The sequence below is a fragment of the Ipomoea triloba genome, chromosome 6 (genome assembly GCF_003576645.1).
Source record: "Ipomoea triloba cultivar NCNSP0323 chromosome 6, ASM357664v1".
Classification (NCBI taxonomy): domain Eukaryota; kingdom Viridiplantae; phylum Streptophyta; class Magnoliopsida; order Solanales; family Convolvulaceae; genus Ipomoea; species Ipomoea triloba.
In genome coordinates, this window is record NC_044921.1 from 10,275,685 (window position 1) to 10,296,170 (window position 20,486).

General features: G+C 30.5%; 1 protein-coding gene across 5 annotated transcripts; it reads left to right on the top strand.

The window, feature by feature from the left end:
• The first annotated feature begins 10,401 nt into the window (after positions 1-10,401).
• Positions 10,402-18,790, top strand: LOC116022419 (casein kinase 1-like protein 3). 5 transcript variants are annotated; one of them, XR_004099182.1, is made up of 18 exons: positions 10,402-10,742; positions 10,849-10,889; positions 11,341-11,410; positions 11,492-11,640; positions 11,989-12,084; positions 12,168-12,238; positions 13,226-13,287; positions 13,365-13,428; positions 13,561-13,645; positions 13,954-14,080; positions 15,313-15,395; positions 15,555-15,621; positions 16,413-16,525; positions 16,752-16,937; positions 17,044-17,158; positions 17,454-17,508; positions 17,606-17,741; positions 18,353-18,790. XR_004099182.1 is itself a non-coding variant. In XM_031263147.1 (15 exons), the coding sequence occupies exons 1-14, from the start codon at positions 10,667-10,669 to the stop codon at positions 16,923-16,925; spliced, it is 1,278 nt and encodes a 425-aa protein (XP_031119007.1). In that variant the 5' UTR covers positions 10,402-10,666; the 3' UTR covers positions 16,926-16,937; positions 17,044-17,414. The 5 variants fall into 5 exon arrangements, 1 of the variants encoding a protein (XP_031119007.1); XR_004099179.1 differs by having other exon boundaries at positions 17,606-17,739; positions 18,249-18,790; XR_004099180.1 differs by having other exon boundaries at positions 17,465-17,508; positions 17,606-17,739; positions 18,249-18,790.
• The last annotated feature ends 1,696 nt before the right edge of the window (positions 18,791-20,486 follow it).

Below are 20,486 nucleotides of genomic sequence, written 5' to 3' on the forward strand. Positions count from 1 at the left end.
TAGAAGAAATAGCCAAAAGTCCTCTCTACCGCATTAAATGCGCCTTTTATAGTGGCTCCAGTAAGGTTTCCGGTCTGGCGGCATGTAGGACACGTGGCGGTCATGCACCGGTCACTTTGTCGGTCCAACATGGCAGCGGATAGGAGCGCGGGTGCGGGGTCTCTGGTTCGAACCTCCACAAAGGCCGCTATTACAGCCCGGAGCGCAAGGATGCCCAGCCTAGTCAGATCGGGAGGAAGATTCAGAGGGTCTGGTCAGTCCCTAACTGGGCACACAGCCCGGGAGGTCGGGATACGTAGACCGAGATTTTACCCCTATCAAATATGAACCACATGGATTTTGTTGCTCCTCTGACTAAGTTGTTTTGGTGTCTAATGAAATGGCTTCGCTCTTGAAGCAATACTTTTATGAGAAAGATGAAGTGTCACGTCATTTTCAAGCATGTGTTCAGACATACAACAACACATTTGCATTTACTTCATTAGGCATCCACAACTATGACAAAAATTTATCTAGGATGAATAAAAGAATCTATACATTTAAGGTCCAAGCACAAATGTATCATTTTATCAATGATTTGGTGCCAGAAAACCAACCTTCTAAAAACTTGCAGCTCTATTTCTTTGATACTGAGCATGAGGTTGAAAATAGAATTAAAGGGGCAGAACGAATGGATGCAAGTGTTGTTGAGAACCTTATTGATGTACTTGGAAGCAATCCGTATTCACAATTCTTCAGGAATCTTAAGGATATATCAAGTATTGCAGATTGTAATATTGTAATTCGCGCAAATGCAACTCTAGATCAACGTGTTTACAACATGCTTACCTCTTCTCAAGTTGCAACAATTTGGGTAGAAAAGCAAGATGGTAACGGAGAAAACAACTCTTCTCAAGTTGCAACAATTTGGGTAGAAGAACAAGATGGTAACGGAGAAAACAACCGTGATACTAACGTTTTTGCAAAAATCGGCCGATCGCATTCTGTCAAATACTATTACGATTGTTTGATCCCTTACAATATCCCTTGTTGTTTCCCTGCGGAGAAAGTGGTTGGCACGAGGGTATATCTAAGGTGCCTAAATATTATACAAATCGTGCCTCCATCTGTCAAGGTATTCTTTGCCATGACCATAAATAAGGCACAGGGACAAACATTTGATTTTGTAGGGATTTACTTGAGACAACCAGTGTTTTCACATGGACAATTATATGTTGCATTATCAAGAACAAAGAAAGCGGATTGTGTCAAGATGCTAATTTGCAAAATCATCACGATACAAATACTACAAATATGACTGATAACATTGTCTATTAAGAAATTTTGAATGAAGCTTGTGGATCACTTCATTTATCTACCTAGGTTATTTAATTTTCTAAACTTTATTTACCAAACACATGCATTTTTTAAAACAATAACCTGTGCTTTTTATTCATTCTCATTGAAATCATTTCATGCACTTTCACAGATGATGTTGCTTGGATGAAATACTTGTTGGCTTATGACAGGAACCAAAGATATTCCCTAAACAGAGAAAGGTGAGTAAAATTTTTTGCATGTTCAAATTACTGTTTATTGATTTTCTTTGAATGATCATGGACTTACATGTAAATGCAAGATTCTATCATAATTAAATATTTGTTCTTATTTTTTTAAAAAAATTATTTGTTCTTAGAATGATGTTCTTTGTCTCACTTCTTACAATTCCAGAATTGAAATTTGAGTGGATACTGAAGTACAGGGCATAAAAAATGTCTAGAAAAGGATTGATGGAGCAGGATCTAAGTAAGTTGGATGTAACACATGTACATCCACTATCACTTGATGAGGTGATCTCTCATCAGACAACAATAAACATTGGTAAGTTCATTGTAGTTTGAAACTACAAGCATCATATTGTCCTGCATATATAGTTATGTGTATATTTTGCAAGCAGGCAAGCTTTTGCTATTGTCATGCATTCAATAATAAGCTTAATTTCATATTTTCAGGCACCACCGGTAATGTGGCCCCTGGGATGTTGGGCTTCTTTGTCCCAATTTAACATATTAATAAAGTGCTTAATTGCATTTTTTAAATGTTTAGGAGTTTAATTGACTTTTCAGGTATTGTTTAGGGGCTTATTTGATCATTTTCTCTTATTAAAATATATAAGCATCGAGACTATTTCTTTAATTTTTATTAGTTTAGTTTTTTTTTCTCTCATTATTATATTATATGAATACTTTAACTAATTAAGGAACAATAATTTAAAAATACGCGTTGGGTATTAGTTTAATCGCGCAACGTGCGTATGATAACTAGTTGAATAATAATGATTGATGAAATCACAACCTAATCAATAATTTATCACATGTATTTGTAAACTAGTTATCACACGCGCGTTGCGTGATTAAACCAATACCCAATGCGTATTTTTAAATTAGTGTTTCTTAATTGGTTAAAGTAGTCATATAATAATGAGAGAAAGAAACAATGCTAAACTAATAAAAGTCAAAGAAATAGTCTCGATACTTATATATTTTAATAAAACATAACAAAATTGTAAATAGCTAAATTGCAACTAAAATAAGTAGAAACAAATAAATCACTTACATGGGAGCAAATGGCGTGTCATCATTGTCACTTGTTTGGGCACCGGTTCGACCATTAAAATTCATGTGCAATTGTATTTGTGATCAAGTAATTTATAGTTCGTCCGGACAGGTTTGACAATGACATTTGAGATGATGTACCATTTGTTGGTTTGTAAAGTGATATCATACATTCCAATGTCATTATCAAACACTATTGATTGAACTCGAGTTCCTTGCATTCAAATATAGCATTTACAATGATGTTGGTGGTGAATGAGAGCATCTTCATAATAATAATAATACTAATAATGATAAAAATAAAATGATAATAATAATAATAATAATAATAAAGGGGGGAAATTTTTACTATTACTTACTGTTTCATTCTCAAGTACGATAAGCATATACTTTTTCTCAGGCGTTCCAATAGCGTTTTTTGGTTTGTTTTTTCTTAATGACGTGAACTGTACAATTCCAGCCCACAGTTTGTGTGTCAATATCAATTAACTTTACTGCATTTGTCATTACAAATATCCTTGTGTCATGGAAAATATGTTCATAAAGAATGTTATGAAATAATATAATGGGAACCACAACATAAATTCAAAAACCATAGATTAGGGAGTTAGGAGTAACTAAAATGTGTAGATTATAGAGGAATATAATGAGAACCACAACTTTAAATACAAGGATACATAGATGAACAGATTATACAATAGATATGTTTACATAACGATATTGAAGTTATAATAATTAATGAGTATACCATACAAAGATACATAGATGAACAGATTATACAATAGATATATTTACATAACGATATTGAAGTTATACTAATTAATGAGTATACCATCATTGTTTTTTTTTTTTAAAATGTAATCATTATTAGTACAAATACAAATAATAGAATTAGCATGAAAATATTTTGACAATCATACCTATAGAATGTAAGTAGATGGTGTGTTGCAGAATATGTTAGGTTTAGTACCTATAGAATGTAAGTAGATGGTGTGTTGCAGAATATGTTAGGTTTAGTTTTGGGTGAATACCAGTGAGAAGAGGAGGGGTTTATATACTGTTGTTTTGGGTAGAATAATGGTTTAGTTAGGAATCTATACAAAATTGTATTATAAAATCTTATTAAGACTTCAATATTCTAATTTTAAGTTAGGAATCTATACAGAATTGTATTATAGAATATTGCCAATTTGTTTAAAAACTGCAATAAAGAAACAAATTGCCTAAAGAATTTCTATTTAATGGAAAAATTTGGTAAACTTATAAAAGATTAGGGGTGTGTTTGGAAAGTAGGAAAATGACTTCTGGAAAATGATTTTTGGAAAATGAGTCATTTTCCGGAAAATAGTTTCATTTCCAGTGTTTGGATGAATTCTGGAAAACTGTCTTTGTGTGTTTGGTTCATTTTCCAGAAAATGAAAAACAAAATATTTTTTTTAAGGGAAAAAATTCACAACAAATTAACAAACAAGAAATCAACACAAATTAACCAAAAAGAAATTAAAAAAAAAAAAAAAAAGAAGTCGCGGAAACTGGTTTCCGCAAAACCAGTTGGCGACTGGTTTGCGAAACCAGGCGCCGACTGGTTTGCGAAAACCAGTAGCCGACTGGTTTGCGAAAACCAGTAGCCGACTGGTTTGCGAAAACCAGTAGCCGACTGGTTTCGACACCAAAGCAGACGATGGGTGCCTAAGGACGACGCAAATGAGTAGGGTGAAGTTCCGGAAAATGACTTCCGGAAATTTTGTCCAGAAGTCATTTTCCGGAAAAAAGACCCTATTTTTCATTGACTGAAGCCTTATTTTCCTTTGACCCCATTTTCCCCTCACTTGCCAAACACTGAAAGCCTGGAAAATGATTTCCAGAAATCATTTTCCGGGTTTCCAAACACAGCCTAGGATATATTAGGAATTTAATTGGAGGTTGCACAATAAGAAGAACACAAAGTACAATATGTTAAAGCAAACTATTATACCAACATTTTTTTAGTTCCAGTTAAGAGTTTAACATTATTGGCTCTTATTATAAGTGTAGATTAAAATAAAATATAATTAAAATTTAAATAATTGTACTTTTTGAGTTAGAAAAATAAATATTACTCACTTTGTCAGATTTTGTTCATGTTTACTATTCATTGTTTAATTTAATTTTTTCTTAATTGTTAATTTTCTTTAGTAATTTTAATTATTTTTAATTTTAATTTTGTGTGTTTAATAGTATTTTAATGTAGTTTCTAAATATATAAATTTTATATATTAATATTAAATTTAATATTATAAAAATTAAATTAAAAATTATTTTAATCAAGCCTTATTAGTTGCCAAGACTTTGTAGCATTCGGTTGCATCCCAAATGAGAAGGGTGGGTTTGAGCCTTAATAAAAACGATATTGACTCTTTGTGCTCCAGTAGACTAAAAAAATAGTTATGAACAAATCTATATCTACATCTATATCTATATATATATATTAAAACAGAAGTGTTAGCTTTCCCGCTCATTTTAGTCCAAAAAATTTGAAATCGGTCAACATAATATTATATAATAATTCCCTATCAAAAATACTAGCCTTCCTTATCCTCCTTTATTTATGGCTAAAATTGACAAAATATTCAAAATATGATTCCGTTCCTTATTATACACAGAAATTAATGAAATATTTTATTCAATTCCATTCCCCATTCCTTATTTATGTACATATATATATATATATATATATATATATATATATATATATATATATATATATATATATATATATTACTATATGATGTATACTATAGTATTCAAAAAAAAATATTACTATATTATGTTAATGTACGTAATTAAATTTCTCTCATGATAATTTCAAAAAAAATTCCAACAATCAAATTACTATATGATGTATATTATAGTATTCAAAAAAAATATTACTATATTATGTTAATGTACATAATTAAATTCCTCTCATGATAATTTTAAAAAAATAAAAATTTCAACAATCAAGTTACTATATGATGTATATTATAGTATTAAAAAATTATTACTTTATTATGTTAATGTAAGTAATTAAATTCCTCTCATTATAATATTCAAAATAATAATAAAAATTCCAACAATCAAATTATTATATGATGTATATTATAGTATTAAACAAATATTACTATATTATATGTTAATGTACGTAATTAAATTACTTTAATGATAATATTCAAAAAAAATAAAAATTCCAACAATGAAATTACTATATGATGTATATTATAGTATTCAAAAAAAATATTACTATATTATGTTAATGTACATAATTAAATTCCTCTCATGATAATATTCAAAATAAAAAATAAAAATTCCAACAATCAAATTACTATATGATGTATATTATAGTATTAAAAAAATATTACTATATTATGTTAATGTACGTAATTAAATTCCTCTCATGATAATATTCAAAAATAAATAAAAATTCCAACAATCAAATGACTATATGATGTATACTATAGTATTAAAAAAATATATTACTATACTATGTTAACATACGTAATTAAATTCCTCTCATGATAATATTAAAAAAAAAATTCCAACAATCAAATTACTATATGATGTATATTATAGTATTAAAAAAATATTACTATATTATTTTAACTCTACATTTATAACACACAAAATGAAGTTGGAAACCGCATCAATTCTATCAGGTGAAAAATAGTATTTTTTTAAAAGCAAATGTCGAATATTATAATATGAACATTGGATTATTGAATTTTAAAATGTCTCCACTCGCATAGGCAAACGGCAACTAAAGATAACCTACATGCTGAAATTGTTGCTGATTTACAAAACATGCTAGACCAAAATAATGTTTTGGTGCAGTCTTTTAGAATAGCTAAGAAGAAAATAATGGATGAAGGCTGCTCAAATGTTGGTAAGCGTCAAAGAGATGCAAGGGACTACATTAATCCATATAAATTTAAAAATTAAATTCTTTTTTTTTTTTGCAAGCAAAATTAAATTCTTTTAATTTGTAAATGTAATTTTCTTAATTATAATTAACAAAATATAAAATATAATTAAAAATAAATATAAAATTAACAAAATGTGTATTCATAAATATTTATATTTTTAAAAATGCATACATACATATACTTATGCAATATATTAATCATACAAAATTTAAATGCTAATTTTTTAATTTCTAAATTTAATTATTTTAATTATAATATATCAATATAAATTATAATTACAGAAATTATATTATAGAATTGCATATATACATATTAATAAATATTATTTGTATATACATTATATAACACAATCATATAAGAAAATGCGTCTAATTAGAGTTTAAAATCACATATACAAAAATTTAAAATTTATATTTTTTTAAATTTCTAAGTATAATTTTCTAGTTATTATTCATATTGTTAGAATTATAACTAGTGTTTTACCCGTGCGATGCACGAATAAAATTATGTTATTATGAATTTAAATAAAAAATTTAAAAAAATATAAATATTTTAAAATGTACAATATAATAATATAGTTGTAACTCCATATATTTGGTTAAGTATCTATTTTCATAGCATATAAAATTTAAATTTAAATTTTGTATAATTAATAGAGTCTCTAATTAATTATGTACACATTTAGATAAATTTATAGAAAAAAATTGACATAATTAATTTCATTTATTCCTAAGTGTATTTCATATATATTATAATTCTAACACTATGAATAATAACTAAGAAAATTATATTAAAAAAAAATGTAAATTTTAATTTTTGTATTAGTAAATTTAAATTCTAATTGGATGCATTTCCTTAATGATTCTATAATACGTCGTATATGCAAACAATATCTATTAATATGTATATAGGCAAAATCTATAATATAATTTCCGTAATTATAATATATATTGATGGATTTATAATTAAAATAATCACATTTAAAAATTAACAAAATTAGCATTTTAATTTTGTATGATTATATAATGCATAAATATAAGTATGTATTTTAAAAATTTTCTAAATAGTTATGAACACATGTTTTTTTTAATTTTATAATTCTATTTTCTTAAGTATATTTCATATTTTATTACGTATAATTAAAGAAATTGATTTAAAAATTAAAAGAATTTAATTTTTAAATTTGTATGGATTAATATAGTCCCTAACTATATTACGCATTTAGTCATATTTTTAAATTTTTACTTAAGAGTATGAGTTTAGAATTAAATATAGAATTAAAAATATATATCTAAATTTGAATCAAATGAAATTATTTCAATTTTAATTTTTTAATTGAAATTCAAAACAAATAAAAAATAAAATTAAAAATATCTGTAATATTAAAATATTAAATTAAATATATTATTTCAATTATATGTAAAAAATGTTAAATTTGATAGAATTGTATATATCAATTTTTTTTATGAAAAGTGTATATACCAAATTTAATATGTAATAATTAAGGTGATTAGTGTTAATTAAGTTTTTTTTGAATATAGTGTTTTTTTTTTTGACAATTTTTGAATATAGTGTTAATTAAGTTGATTAGGGTGTAGTATTTATTGACCTGAACGTTATAATCCTGAAAAGGTATATCTTTGAATTCATATAAAAAAATTTAGGAATTATCAATTAATACAAAAAATGTTATATTGTCCAATCCCTGAAAAGGTATATTTTTGAATTCATACAAAAATTTATAGGAATTATCAATTAATACCAAAAATGTTATATTCTCCAAATATTTGATATTACAAAAATGCTATTGAGTTTGGGCAAGAAAAATGTTCCAGGCACTTCTCCATTTTCGTGCGGTCNCAGCTTCAGCTTTGGTGGTCCTTTCTTGTTCCAAAGCCTGTATTTTGCTATGGATACACACTGCTTAAGCATCCTCTTTAATTTGTTCTACTTGAAATAAGAAAAGTTTCTTCACTTTTGTCCTCAGGCAATGTGATGCATTTATGTTTTTACTTCTGTTACTCTCATATGTGCCCTCTTTTGAATCTTCTCATTCTTTTTTAACTGTAGACAAACCCACTACTTATACTGTAGAAATAATTGCACTCATAACTATTTATCTAAATAATATACTACTTGCCTTTGAAAGAGTTAAAATTTGCATGGCAGCTAAAAATGAATCTTACATTCAAAGTTTGGTCGAATTCCACAGTTGATTCAATTTTTTGATAACTCTAATGTATCTACATTTTTCTTTTCTCAGTTTAATCTTTTTTCTTTTTCAATGTAGTATTGAAATGAGGGAGCAGCTGATCCACATGAGCATCCCAAACTGTACAGTGTAGTTGATTCTCACTGGAGAAGAAAAAACAAATTATAAAAAAAAAAAAACAGTGCACATAACTTAACATAAACTGCATGAATAAAGAAATAGGAGTACATTGCATCTTCTAGGACAAAGTCAATGAGCCTAACCATCCGCCCACCAATATTCCTCTGTATATCTCTACCACTCTGCCAATGATATCTACAATAGCAAATCTCATCTAGAATAACAACACATTGCCTTTAGATAGTAAAACTCTAAGATTATAAGCCATTGTCCAAAGCAATTTTCAAGCTTTGCCATCGTCAGTTGAAGTAGCAAACAATAAATCTCAACTATAATGGCCGGAAAACACAAGGATGTCGGAAAGAAACAATGGGCAATGCCCCCAAGTTCCAACACAAGCCACAACTCCATGACACCATACAGAGCCTAACAAATCCATAAGGAAACAGCAAACGAAAGACAAAACCCATCGGCAGAACTCAGCCACGGCGGACCATCTTGAACTTGCAAAATCACCCACCAGTCAACCGTTCAAATAGACAACACCAACTCAAACGCCATAGTCAACCAAACTCATTAAAATCAAAAGGTTCCCAAAAATCCATGGTTGAAGCGTGAAAAAAAAAAGAAGTAAGTATAGCAGAATGTAATGTCGGAAAATCTCACCACCAATAGCGCCGACGGGATCCTCCAAACCAACCGCTCACAACTCCATGAAATAATAACCTTAGTTGGGTTGTGTATGGACATATAGAGTGTATTTATACACAATGGATGAGATCAAGAAAGGTAAAAGCTTTCAAATTTTTAATTAATATAAAAAACGTTATAATCCCCAAAAAGGTATATCTTTGATTTCAGACAAAAATTTATTGGAATATTTCATATTCTTTCCTTGTTTATCATTTTTTTTTATCATACAATGACGAAGTATTACGCGGAAATATCTGACTGAGTGTAATTAATTTTAATTCTCAATGACATTTTTATTTACTATTTTATCATATTATGAAAATATATATGGTTAGTCAATAAAATCAATGATTTTTATTAAAATAATTATGAGTTTGGTTTTACAAAAATGCCCTCCAATTTTGGGGGGAAAACTCTTGCTAGGCACTTTTGTTATTATATATATATATATATATAGATATAGATATAGATATATATGAAATACGATTAGGAATAATTCAATTTAATTATGTAAATTTCTCTGATCAATTTATATAAATATGTATATGACTAGAGATTATATTAATCATACAAAATTTTAATTTTGTATGCTATGATAACATATACTTGACCAAATATATGAAAATTCAACTATATTATTATATTGTACATTTTAATATATTTATATTTTTAAATTTTTTATTTAAATTCATAATAATAAAAATTTTTTTGTGCGGTGCACGGGTAAAACACTAGTTGTATAAAAAAAAGTTAATGAAATGAAGGGGAGGGAGTAATAGATACGGAGTACGTTTTTTTCTTTTTCGATGAAAAACTAAAAATGGGAAACAAGACGCGTCCATAATTTCGTCTTCCCGACGCTGTCTTGTGCACCTGTACGCTTCCCTGATTTTCTTTTATTATTTTATTTGTTTTAGTCCTCTTTGTCTCTCTCGTGGAAATTTCAGGCTGAAAGCTGAATGAAAACTTTCATCAGTAACCCTAGGTCTCTACTTGCTATTCAATCTCAATAGTTAATCGAATCCATCTCTGCGTTTTCTGCTATACACCCGCACATATATACATACACACCCGCGTATCTGCGTATATACGCACATCTATATGCGCAGATGGAGAGAATAGTTGGCGACAAGTATAAGCTGGGTCGGAAGATCGGGAGCGGTTCCTTTGGAGAAATCTTTTTAGGTCTCTATTTTCTGCTTCTGCGCTGTTTCTTTCCGTTGTTGTTTGTTCATCTTTTCTATGGAATTTCTGATGGTTGACATTTCTGTTTTTATTTATTTGTTTTCAGCTACTCATATCGATACCTTTGAGATCGTTGCTGTTAAGATGGTATGCTCTCTTTGGCAGTATGGCCATATAATCCACTTTTCAGAGTATTTAGCTGTGTGTGAAGGAATGGTTTTAATTTTTGGCTGGGAAATCACTCAAATCAGTATGGTAGTTTATGTAAAACTGTAATCTTTTGTGAATTCTATTAGAAATTGGAGCTTAAAAGAAGAATGTGTTTGCAATTAGTTCAAACTGTCATGTATCTGTTTTAGTAATCGGTCACTGTATAAAGGACAGAACTTTGTCTGTAATCAAAGTTTGTTGGAGTTGATGCTTTTCTGCCTATTAAACCTTGATGGAGAAGCCTTTTGAAGTGTCATTACTGTATTCAAGGACCAAACGTTTCTCATTAAAATAGTTTGTAAAGAAAGACTGAAAGAAATGCCTGGCAGTTTAGCAGTTATGTTCATAAAAATATATCATTATCTGACTGTTTTTCATGTGGTTGTAGGAAAATAGGCAGACTAATCATCCCCAGTTGCTTTACGAGGCTAAGCTGTATAATATACTTCAGGGAGGAGGTAATTGTTTGGTGATCTCTGTTATTTTGTCTGGGCACTTACTTTTTCATAATTAATTATGCTGTGTGCTGTTGATTTCAGGTGGAATTCCTAACATAAAATGGTGCGGGGTTGATGGAAATGATAATGTCCTTGTTATCGATTTGCTTGGACCCAGTCTTGAAGACCTTTTTGTGTACTGTGGGAGGAAATTCTCTCTAAAAACTGTTCTTATGTTGGCTGATCAGATGGTAATCAAAGTTTCACACTTTCACCTATATTTGTTTTCTGTTTGATTGTTTTTCTCAACCATTTACTAATGCTTTAGCAATAGAAGGTTACTGATTATCTGTGCGTAGCTGTTAATTTCATGTTATATTGAATGAACTTTGGTGCTAATAGGGACTGAATGTGTTATGTCCAGGTATTTACTTTTGCATCTTTGGCTTTTGATAAGCATAAAAGAATAAGTACCTGGTGCTGTTAAAAGTTCCTTATGAAGTGTCCTTATTCTTAAGAAAGAGTGAATTTGTGACGTTTATGACATGAGTCTCAAAGAATGATTAATTGAGCCTCTACCTTTTTGTCCTTGCTCCTAGATTACCAGAATAGAGTATGTACATTCAAAAGGATTTTTGCACAGAGACATCAAACCAGATAACTTTCTCATGGGCCTTGGAAGGAAGGCAAATCAGGTGACACTATTGTTCAGAACTATATCATTGATATAACATGGATAATATGCAGTTTCTTTTCTGATTTCTTGTTAATAATTCAGGTCTACATCATTGATTTTGGACTTGCCAAAAGATATCGTGATCCCACTACCAACAGGCACATTCCTTACAGGTGCATTGATCAAATGTGTAATCACCTCAATGCTTAAGATATTCCTGGAATGTTTATATCATATGGTGTTTACTCTCTTTACTCTGGATTGGTTGATGTTACAGTGGTAGTTCTTGGTTATTTATTCCAATTTAATGCATCTAGTTTCAAAAATACCATTACAGTGTTAGATTGCCATCTTCATACCCTTTATGTTGTAATCATAATTCTAACTCATTTAGATGTGTATGTGGCTGGGCTTTGTCAACTTTTAGGTATTTAAAAATTGTGGCATATTTGTAGTATGTTGAAACTTGAAAGTCATATTCTGCATATAATTTCATTGGGGAGTTGTTGGTACTGGACTTCTAACTTATATGAGGTAATAGAGAGAAGCCCAACTGAGACTGCATGATATGAAGTGGCCTTACTTTTTAGAGTGCAAATGTGCAATAACCCCCTATTACTTAAAGCATAAAGTGAATTCTCTGCTTTTTAAAGTTGTACAAATGAACCATAAACTATTGTGAAACTGGATCAGTAATTTGAATTTTGCATCCCAGAATAGTTTTGTTTAGAATAACATAAGTAAATTATATTTGCTTCAGTTTATATAAAGCAGGTTTGACTGAAAATTTTGAACAAAATGAATCTATATAAAATATAAAATCAATACAATGGCAAAAACAGAATCCAAAAGTGTTACTTTAAGAAATTATAAACCTGAAACATCGATTTATTGTGGGGAAACTTTGACTAAAATTCTAGCTGAACTTTAGGGATATAAGTTGATGCTTAACATTTTGAGGCTGCTCTGTAGGATTTGCATAATAGAAGCAATGGACAGTGCTTCAACAGTATAGAGAAATCCCTCCATCACTTTAAGCAATGAACTCTTGCAATTTTTGGTGTTTCAAAATTGTGGCATATTTATAGATATATGCTGAAAATCATATTCTACCAAATGATTTTAATGCAATCTTTCTTCTACCATCTATGATGCCACAGAGATAACAAAAACCTCACTGGGACTGCACGATATGCAAGTTGCAACACTCATTTGGGAATAGGTAACTATTTGATGCTTCAATAATATTTCTTCTCTTTGGTATTGAGCAATAGTTTTCTCTTGGTTTCATATGTATAGAACAAAGTCGGCGGGATGATTTGGAGTCTCTTGGCTATGTTCTCTTGTACTTCCTGAGAGGGAGGTATGTTTATTTGTAATTCATATTTTGCACTTGCATATTCAAATTGATTAGTACTTGTAGTGTCTGTGGCATTTATTATTTATGAAAAGATTTTCTGATTTAATGAAATTAATAATGGATTTTCTCATGTAGCCTTCCATGGCAGGGTCTAAAAGCTGCAACAAAGAAGCAAAAATATGACAAGATATGTGAGAAAAAGTTATCAACGCCAATTGAGGTATGTCATTGGAAAATGTCTTGTTTAAACCATTGACAGTTCCATACAGCTAATGAATGATTTTGAAGCACTTGGTCCTTTAAAACTTTTTACTATTAACAATTTACTCATGCTTGTAAATTATATCAGTGAACTTTTTATTGGCATATACATATATATATATATATATATATATATGAATGTATGTATGTATTACAGTACTAAATCAATTGAAATTGTAAATATACCTAATACCTTAGGAGATAATAAGCTGTGGCAGGATTTCATACTCTAGAGTTAGAATTAATCTAAATTGATGCTCTCGTCAGGTTCTGTGCAAATCTCATCCAGTGGAGTTTGCGTCATATATGCACTATTGTCACTCCTTGTCATTTGATCAGCGACCTGATTATGGATTCCTGAAGCGCTTGTTTCGTGAATTATTTACTCGTGAAGGTGGGAGTTCTATGTTCAAAGCAATGATTAGTTATCACTGAAAGTTTGATATCATGTCTCAGTATGTCACTATCACTTAATATTTTAATGTATATATCAGAGCAATATTTAGTAAACATTAATCTTCATTTGATCACATATGTCAGAATGTCTCTATCACTTGCATAAGAATTCTGTATATTACTATCTAGATATGTTATTATTTTCTGTTACGCTCAAGAGTAATGCAGTCATCTAAAGATCAATTTAGTTTATATGTAAAATATACAATAATTTCGTGATAAATGTTTATTCTAGGGAAAAAAAACCACTTTTGGCCCTGAATTGTTTCACTTTTGGAAATTTGGTCTCTGTTAATTGATTTAAACATATTTAGTCCCTTAATTGTCTATTATGTTGCATTTTCAGTCCTTGGTGTTATATAATTATCAAACTCTGTTAGCAAACTCTTTTTATGAGGTTATTTTTGTCATTTAGAATCAATATCCATGGTTAAAGTCTCATTCTCTCTATGTGAACGTCATTTTTAACCGTGAATATTGATTCTAAATGATAAAAATAACCTCATATGTTAATGGAGTTTGACAATTATATAAACACTAGGGATTAAAAGTGCAACATTATGAACATACTGATTAAGGGGATAAATTTGTTTAAATTAACTTACAGGGACCAAATTTCCAAAAGTGACAAGTCAGGGGCTAAAAGTATTGTTTTCCCTTTATTCTATGATGGCTGGTTAGATTAAGTGGAGTGTGACTGGAATTTTATGCATTCATGCAATGGTAAAATAAAAAATCTTTCAATAGGTCAATGCTAGCTTTGCCACAATGAGTGGTGGGTAGTGAAGAAACAAAGTGTCAGTGAGAATGATGAGATAGTACATGAAAGAATAAAAACATGTTAGAATGTTTAAGGAAATGGTGAGAACATGTTCAATATAGAGCTATCAATGCTTCAGTTAGAAAGAGCATGATATAATATGAATAAAAGAGAGAACTTTCCTTGGAAAATAATTTGGAGAGCCAATTGACTTGCCAAAAGTTTCTTCTTCACATGGGAAACAACCAGGAAGGCCATTCTTGCTGACACCACTAATATGACTATATGGGCAACTTTTGGCCCAAGTTCATATATATAGTTAATATACTCCGTACTTAATTCAACCCATATTTCTCAAGGTGCATGATAACTCTATGAGTATTCTGACTTCTCTTCTTGCCTACTGGCAGGATATGAATCTGATTACGTGTTTGATTGGACCATTTTGAAGTATCAGCAGTCGCAGAAGTCAAAGGCACAGCTTCAATCACCTGTTAGTACTTCAAGACTTTGTTTCTGAAAAAAAAAATCATATTGCTACTTTAAGAGCATCCAATATTTTCCCTTCCACACTTGATTTTTTTCTCCTACTATTTTCTTTTCTTTCTAACAATGGTTGTATGTTCTATTGCTTTCTTGTTAAACTTGTCAGCATCCACAGCCAATTTCTGCAGTGACCAGTACACGAGCATTGCCAAAGGATTTAAACACACGGCAAGGTAACTTGTCCACATTGTTGCGAGTTAGATATGTGATTGTTCCAACTGCTATAGAACAAGTACCTTCAACATTGATAGGGGTTTTAAAATTTTGTTCATTATACAAAACTGTGACCATTAAATGTTTATCGGTTCAAGTTGTAGAAGACATTGAAAGAGGATTGTTTGTCAACCCAGTGTTATGCCCTTTGTTTTTGCAATTGATGTGATTTCACAAGATTTAAATCCTTGTCATTTATCATAGTATACATAAGATATAAGATATTGATATGCTTAGTAGCACTGGGTTTTTCTTCATATTTTTGGTCACATAAGTAATGAGATGAGATATGTTTCAAAATCATGTTAATAATAGTCCTTTTGTCCTATTTTACTTGTCCTATTTACTATTCATTTGTCAATCCTCCATTTATTTTTTTTCAACATTTTCTTATAAATTTAAAATTTAGATTTTTGTGTCTAATAGAACATTTAATGTAGTTTCTAATTATATAAATTTGATTTACTGATTCTAAATTAAATATTACAAAAAATGAATTGTAAATAGTTTGAGTCAAGTCTTGTTAACTGAACCAAACATAAGGACAGAGAGAGTAATAGTGAAGATGTTTAGAGCATGTTGGTACTGTTCAGAGTGAACCTTGTTGTCTGGCTTACTGCTCTAGTTTCTTTTCCATTCTATTTTGATTGTCTAAATTTACAACTCTGCGCCCCATTTTCCTATTGGGTTAGCTTGATACATGATTGCTTATTAAGGTTATGTTTCTAATGGTGTTCAAATCTCGATTCAGTTGAAACTACAGCACAAAGTGGATCAACTAGTTTTGCACGTCCTGCTGGTCACATTCCCTTTAAGCCTAGGGCTGTTCATAATCTCAATTCTGATAATCTGACTACAAAAAATGTGAGTTCTATGAAATTACATACGTAACTTATATGTAGTCTCTCCCTATATCTGTTAATGTTTATGCACCCAATAAACTTGTATTGATACACCATCATTAAGATAAATCTATGAAGGAACATATGGGATTCTGCTTGATTATTACTGTCTATTATTATTTGTTCTATTTTATTGTAAGTAGCCACTATCCAATCTCTGTTAATACTATTTATTGGATGCTTGACAGATTGCGAGCAACGCACCTGCTCCATCTATTTCACTTGCTGATGCCTTTAAGAGTAGTCCCCCTAGACAAGAGGATTCAACTGAAGCTGGAAATATTGCTCGTGGGCAGAGCAGCAGAGCTGGTGCATCAAGCAGCAGGCTACCATTCTTACATCGGATTTCATCAGCAAAGTGAATTGGTATTAAGGTATGGGTATTTTATTCGATTGAACTTGTAGTTATGTTTGGAACAATACTCTAAAATTTTCTTGTCATATAGCTTTTGTTAATAAGTCCGTATTGTTCTGTTGCAGTCTTGCAGACATGAGGGGATCTAAGGAGGGGAGTATATGCATATATTGATCAATTCTCTGAAGTTGGATTCACTTGAACCTGAGTCTACAAGATTTCTTATGTATTTATCTTAAGGTGATTATGAAGTACAAATGCTTTGAATGTCGCTAGAACATGGAGTACCAAAATGGTTGTCTTGGGATATATTAATGGAAAATTTTGACTAAGCACCATCTACCTACCATTAGTGTTCCATGGATGATGTGTAAATTGTTTCTTCAATTCTCATGTTAATAGACATCAAGGCCCGTTTTCATGATAATTTTCATTATCTAGACAATGTAAATCAGTTTCTGATGGAATTTATTTCCCATGTTTTGTATTGATTTAATTCTTTTGAAACCAACTCCTGAATGTTTACCTGGATCAGTTTTAACCTAGGTACTCAGGTCCTTGAGAGTTTGAATCAGCAATTGGCCAGTAAGGTAGTTCAGATGTATCCTCACTTGGTATTAGAAATTCCAAAAACTGCTGTTGTAAGATTTATACAATAACAACTTGTTTCAAATTTCTGCGTTTCAGCCTTGAGATGTGATCACTGTTCAATATTTGAAGATCGACAGAGTGTTCCCGTTACAAATCAAGCCTTGATTTCCGTAGAAACCAATTATGTGCATGCTGGTGAAGAGTTCAGTCTGGCATCGGCAAATGAGCAGGTGTGAGAACGTTCATATTATAGTTACATATCTTTTACTCTTTTTAAAATTCTTCTCCCAAATATTGCAAGCTAAGGCCGTTTGGGCTCTTTACAATTCTTATTATACCATTGTGTATTCTGTAGCTGTTATTATATTCCCAGGGTTTAATTTGTGGGTACATAATAATCTTCTCTTCTTTTTTTTTTTTTTGAAAACATAATAATCTTCTCTTTAGAACCTGGGATTAGGACTACACTATTTAAGATGCTTGTAATAACTTGTGCTCATAGTTTGGGACTTTGGGTGCCCATTAATAGCTATAGTTGCTGCACGCCCTTATCTTGATATGAATGATATCTATACCTTTTAAATATTTAAAGCCTCTGTATTTGTCCTTTTCACATCTAAGCAGCCATGTTGTAGGCAAGTGGTCTGGTGCTGTCATTTTTGGGAGCAATTGGAAGTAGCTGTTCAATTTATTACCTATTTATTGTGTCCAACTGATTACTATATATTATTCATTGCAGGAGTATGTCACATCATTAATCACTGGTGGATGGCATCAAACTTTTTGGTAAAGTTATCCAACATTTTCTTCTTTAAATGGGTAAATAAAATATCCAATTTACAGGGTTGTTTGTGGCTCAAAAGATCAACTCAAAAAGGCAATGATAGTCAGTCAGATCAATTGAAAGGGTTTTTGCACAGGTGAAAGAGATCTACATAGGTATGACCTTTACGTGTGTTTATTCGGCAAGGCTAACATCATGGAATTGCTTATCGGGGTGCAATATATATGTTTTTTTTTTTTTTTTTTTTTTTGGGGTTAGACTACGATGTATCCTGAGTAGACCCCAAGTATCAGGGGCACCTTTAAGCTTGTACCATACCCAGACTAATCCTGGTTTGCACCGGGTCAACCTAATTAAGGGGTAAATTGCTGGATATATTGGTTTTTCCCATACGAGAGTGGGTTTTGAATTTCCGACCTCTTAAGGGATGAGAGTGCACTGTCATTCACGCTAATCAAGTTGGTGCAATATTTATGTTGTGTTTGTGCTGGTTGCAACTTGCAAGCTTCCAAGACTGCATGGTATTGCCTTCATCCTTTAACATGCTCTTACCAGAAAACGCGTGTTTCATGAATGTTAATGAGCCGATTCTCTACATGTTATTATGCAGTGCACAGCCACAAGAGGATGTGCAGCAAAAGGTAAGGGAGGGAAAATCCCTCCAAAATTACTACAGAACCAAAACATGAAAATTGAGAAGTGAGTTGGAAGTGGACTCATTATAAAATAAGATGATTTTTTTTTTTTTTTTTTTTTTTTTTTAGGGTATAGATTAACAATGATCTTTCAATTTCTGAATTGGTAGATAAAAACTTGCTAGTCAAAATATCCATTGTCTAAATGAAATGGTAGGGTAAGATAGGCTCAATACGGAATAATTTATTTTTAGTTACTATTAAAATTTTGCATTTTTGAAAAATTTTTGTGGGGGTAATTTTATATTGCTTGTATATATATATATTGGTAGGGTAATATATATATATATATACACCATTAGGTATGAATAAATGCATCATGTATTTAGAAATGTACCATGGTGAAGTGTACAAATGTATCACAAAAATGCATCATACTTTGGTCCATTTTTGAAAACGTTGTGGTGCATTCTTGCATATTTAGTGGTGCAAGACCGGATGTTTGCAGTCTATTTGCATGAGAACCAGACCCTATATATAGGGGATTGTTCATATGCGAAGCTTTTCCTAGGTGAAAAATAGGGTGAGATCTTAACTGTTGATCTAATTTAGATTAATAGTTCAAATTGAAGATTTTTTATTTTTTAATGCCCTTCCTGGCAACATGGATGCAAATGATCAAGTATTTTGAACTAATGTATTTTAAGTTTCGAACTTATGCACTTTAAGCTGAAAAATAATGCATCTTAAGCTTTAAACATAAGCACTTAAGAGTTAAACTGATATGCTTTAAACTATAAACTGACATATCTTAAGCTTTAAACATACGCACTTTGCTTTAAACTTAAGCACCTAAGCTTTAAATTAGGCATCCAAAGTTATAAATTTATGCACTTTAAACTTTGAATTTATGTATCTTAAGTTAAAATAATGTACCTTAAATTTTAAACAAACACACCTTGAGAGTTAAATTAATATACCTTAAACTAGAAAGTGATGTACCTTAAGTTATAAATTTATGCACCTTAAGTTATAAATTTACGCACTAAGTTTTAGACAGCACCTTAAATTTTAAATTTAGGCACCTAAACTTAGGCATTTTAAGTTGTGACCTTATGTAAAATGATCGTAATGTCACTGTGTTTTTTTTAATTGTTCTTCATTATGCGCTATTGATTTAGACAAGACAAGATGATTAATTTGCATGCACGTTTTACATGGGAGAAGCTTTGTCTATATATATAGGTTGCAAATTCATAGAAATAGAACACAAAATCATATTGGGGTGGTGCTTATTGGGGAATATTAGGAATATCTTTCGTGGTGGGGCAAGATCTAATTTGGGGACATAAGGGCTCACCTTTAATGTTCCCCCATCAACATGGACAAGTAGCAATACTTTTTACGATTGGACATAAAAGTAATCTTGGAAACAGGGTATATAATGTCATGTCATTGTAATCTTGGAAATAAGGTATGTTCGTATGTCATGTCATTCCAAAATTGAGATCCTCTCGTGCCAGTGGGAATTGCTCCTTTTATGTTGTGTTATTTGAAA